This window comes from Galeopterus variegatus, unplaced genomic scaffold, assembly GCF_000696425.1.
Source record: "Galeopterus variegatus unplaced genomic scaffold, G_variegatus-3.0.2 Scaffold9596, whole genome shotgun sequence".
Lineage (NCBI taxonomy): Eukaryota > Metazoa > Chordata > Mammalia > Dermoptera > Cynocephalidae > Galeopterus > Galeopterus variegatus.
This window is the reverse complement of record NW_007735707.1, coordinates 19,252-21,780: the sequence shown is the minus strand read 5'-3', so window position 1 is coordinate 21,780 and position 2,529 is coordinate 19,252. Positions and strand designations below refer to the sequence as shown.

Genomic DNA, 2,529 nt, shown 5'->3' with positions numbered 1-2,529 from the left:
AAAATATCTTTGCTCATCACGACTCGGAGGGAGGTGTTATGGGTTGAATTATATCCCCCCCAAAAATTTGTATGTTGAAGTCCAAACCCCTAGTATGAAGGTACTCAAAAAGTTTGTGAAAAATGGGGCCAGCCCGGTGGCGCACTCGGGAGAGTGCGGGACTGGGAGCGCAGCAACGCTCCCTCCGCAGGTTCGGATCCTATGTAGGACTGGCCGGTGCACTCACTGGCTGAGCGCGGTGCGGGCGACACCACACCAAGGGTTGTGATCCCCTTACCGGTCACGAAAAAGACAAAAAAAAAAAAAATGGAATTGAAAGATAATATGAATCTTTCCATGAACAATTTTGAAGACCCCTCATATATTAGAATGTAATCATATTTAAAAACAGGGTCTTCAGAGAGGTAATTAAACTAAAATGGGGTCAGTAACATGGGCCTTAATCCAATATGACTGATATCCTTATAAGAAGAAGAAATTTGGACAGAGAACACACACAGAGAGAAGACTAGGGAGAAGACGGCCATCTACAAGCCAAGGAGAGAGGCCTCAGAAGAAACCAACCCCGCTGACAACTTGATCTTGGGTTTCTAGTCTTCCGAACTGTGAAACAATACATTTCTGTTGTTTAATCCACCCAGTCTGTGGTACTTTGTTATGGCAGCCCTAGCAAACTAATACAGGGAAGGTGCTGCTGGCATCCAATAAGTTGAAGCCAGGGATGCTGCTAAACATCCCACAACTCACAGGACGGCCTCCACCACAGAGAACAATCTGACCCCAATATCAGTAGTGCTGTGGTTGAGAAACCCTAGTCTGAGCTTAGATATCCATCCTTTCCTAGAATTCCTCTCTGACCCCCAAGATGAACTTCTCATGCAACATGCTTCTATTGTATCCCAGTCNAATTCCTCTCTGACCCCCAAGATGAACTTCTCATGCAACATGCTTCTATTGTATCCCAGTCTTCATTTCAAAATCTGACCACCCAGACAGATTGTGAGCTCCACAGATGGGGCGGGGAGGGGGCGTCAATGTGTTCTTTCCAACTGTTTCCCAGTACCCATCTCTCCACAGGGCAACCCTCTTAAGAAGTAATGAGGTAAAGCCAGGCCAGAGGTTTACAAAAATATACTGAGGAGCAACACACAACCTAAATCTGAGAATCACATACCGTCAGTAATATAATACAGATTCCAAATGCAGGATTGGATGTTATTTTTAAGAAACCAAGGTTATTATGCTTACTAGAAAGCAAGAGGCAAAGAAACAAATACCTTGCCATTGAAACTAAAATGTTATCTTCCAGAATTAATTTTTTCCCCCACTTCTCAGGAGAAGTGGCTTTGAACCTCATTTTTTTAAAGCTCAGTTAAAACATATACTATTTATAGTAAATTCAACTATAAATTTTCAAAATCAACATAATTGTGTAGTCAAGAAATTAATGTTGCCCCAAGAGAGGTCTGGCCTTTGCCACAGCTGAGTGGTTCCCTTTTTTTAAATTAACTTTCTTTTTCATTTTTTTAAGTGCCAAATAAAAATTGTATATATTTGTGGATAATGATGTTTTGAAATATGTATACANTTAAGTGCCAAATAAAAATTGTATATATTTGTGGATAATGATGTTTTGAAATATGTATACACTGTGGAATGACTAAATCAAGCTAAGTGATACATGCATTATCTCACATACTTATGGTCCTGCTCTTTCTTAACAGAAAAGCCTATGACCAATAAAAGAAAAAAGAGTCCCAGCACAAAATCCTTAGAAAGTGCCTTTCCCCTTGAACACAAAAATATGAGAGATGGCTTTATGTATTCTCTCCTTACAGGGCCACAGCAGTGCCTGTGGTCAGTGAAAACAAAGGCGGGACAGGATGCAAGTCTCCAACAAAACACGAGGACAGCAGGGCCCTCTGGCTGCATGTTCCACATGTCACTCACCAGAAGCCCTGGCCACCCACGGATCAGGGAGGCCCAGCATGGGCTCCAGCATGTCCACTCTCTGAATATGCACAGCCGCCTTCAGTCCCTGGACAGAGTGACAAGGGTCACAGATTAGAGTCACATGGCCAAGGGAATCTGCTCACACTTATTGTCCCTAACTGAATTTGCATGTTGGCCCTGCTGTGGGGAATGGATAAAAGACGAGATACACCTGTTCACCTTGTCGAGATTTACCTAATCCTTGAATAGAAAGCAATTCACTGTAATAAAAGTTGAACTACAAAATGGGATGGAGAGAGGGTTCCCGTGTTGGGGAGGCAGCCTCTGAGGAGTCTCCTGCAGTGGGGAGATGCTGGACAAAGGGGCGATTGAATGGCCAGCAGATTCAGGAGCGGCGGGAGGATGCGGAGGTAGACCCCAGCCAGTGAGGGACAGTTGTTCAGTTATTCCCGGAAGGAAGACCTGTCCTCCAAGAAAGGATTTGAACTCTTCTGGTGGCTGCTCCATCGGGAAAAATGCCAGACCTGACTTGAATTTCTAAGGTCCTCCCCTCTCCTCTGTGTTGGGGGGGGGGGC

The 2,529-nt window shown here is 44.1% G+C and overlaps 1 protein-coding gene across 1 annotated transcript in view; it reads right to left on the bottom strand.

Annotated features, from left to right (window-relative positions):
- ZNF333 (zinc finger protein 333) overlaps positions 1 to 2,529 on the bottom strand; it is a gene marked incomplete at its 5' end in the record, with an annotated part of 32,616 nt that overhangs the window by 11,539 nt on the left and 18,548 nt on the right. The window contains one exon of the mRNA XM_008593742.1: positions 1,951 to 2,038. Within this exon, the coding sequence (XP_008591964.1) occupies positions 1,951 to 2,038 (88 nt within the window). The remainder of the gene's footprint in view (positions 1 to 1,950; positions 2,039 to 2,529) is intronic.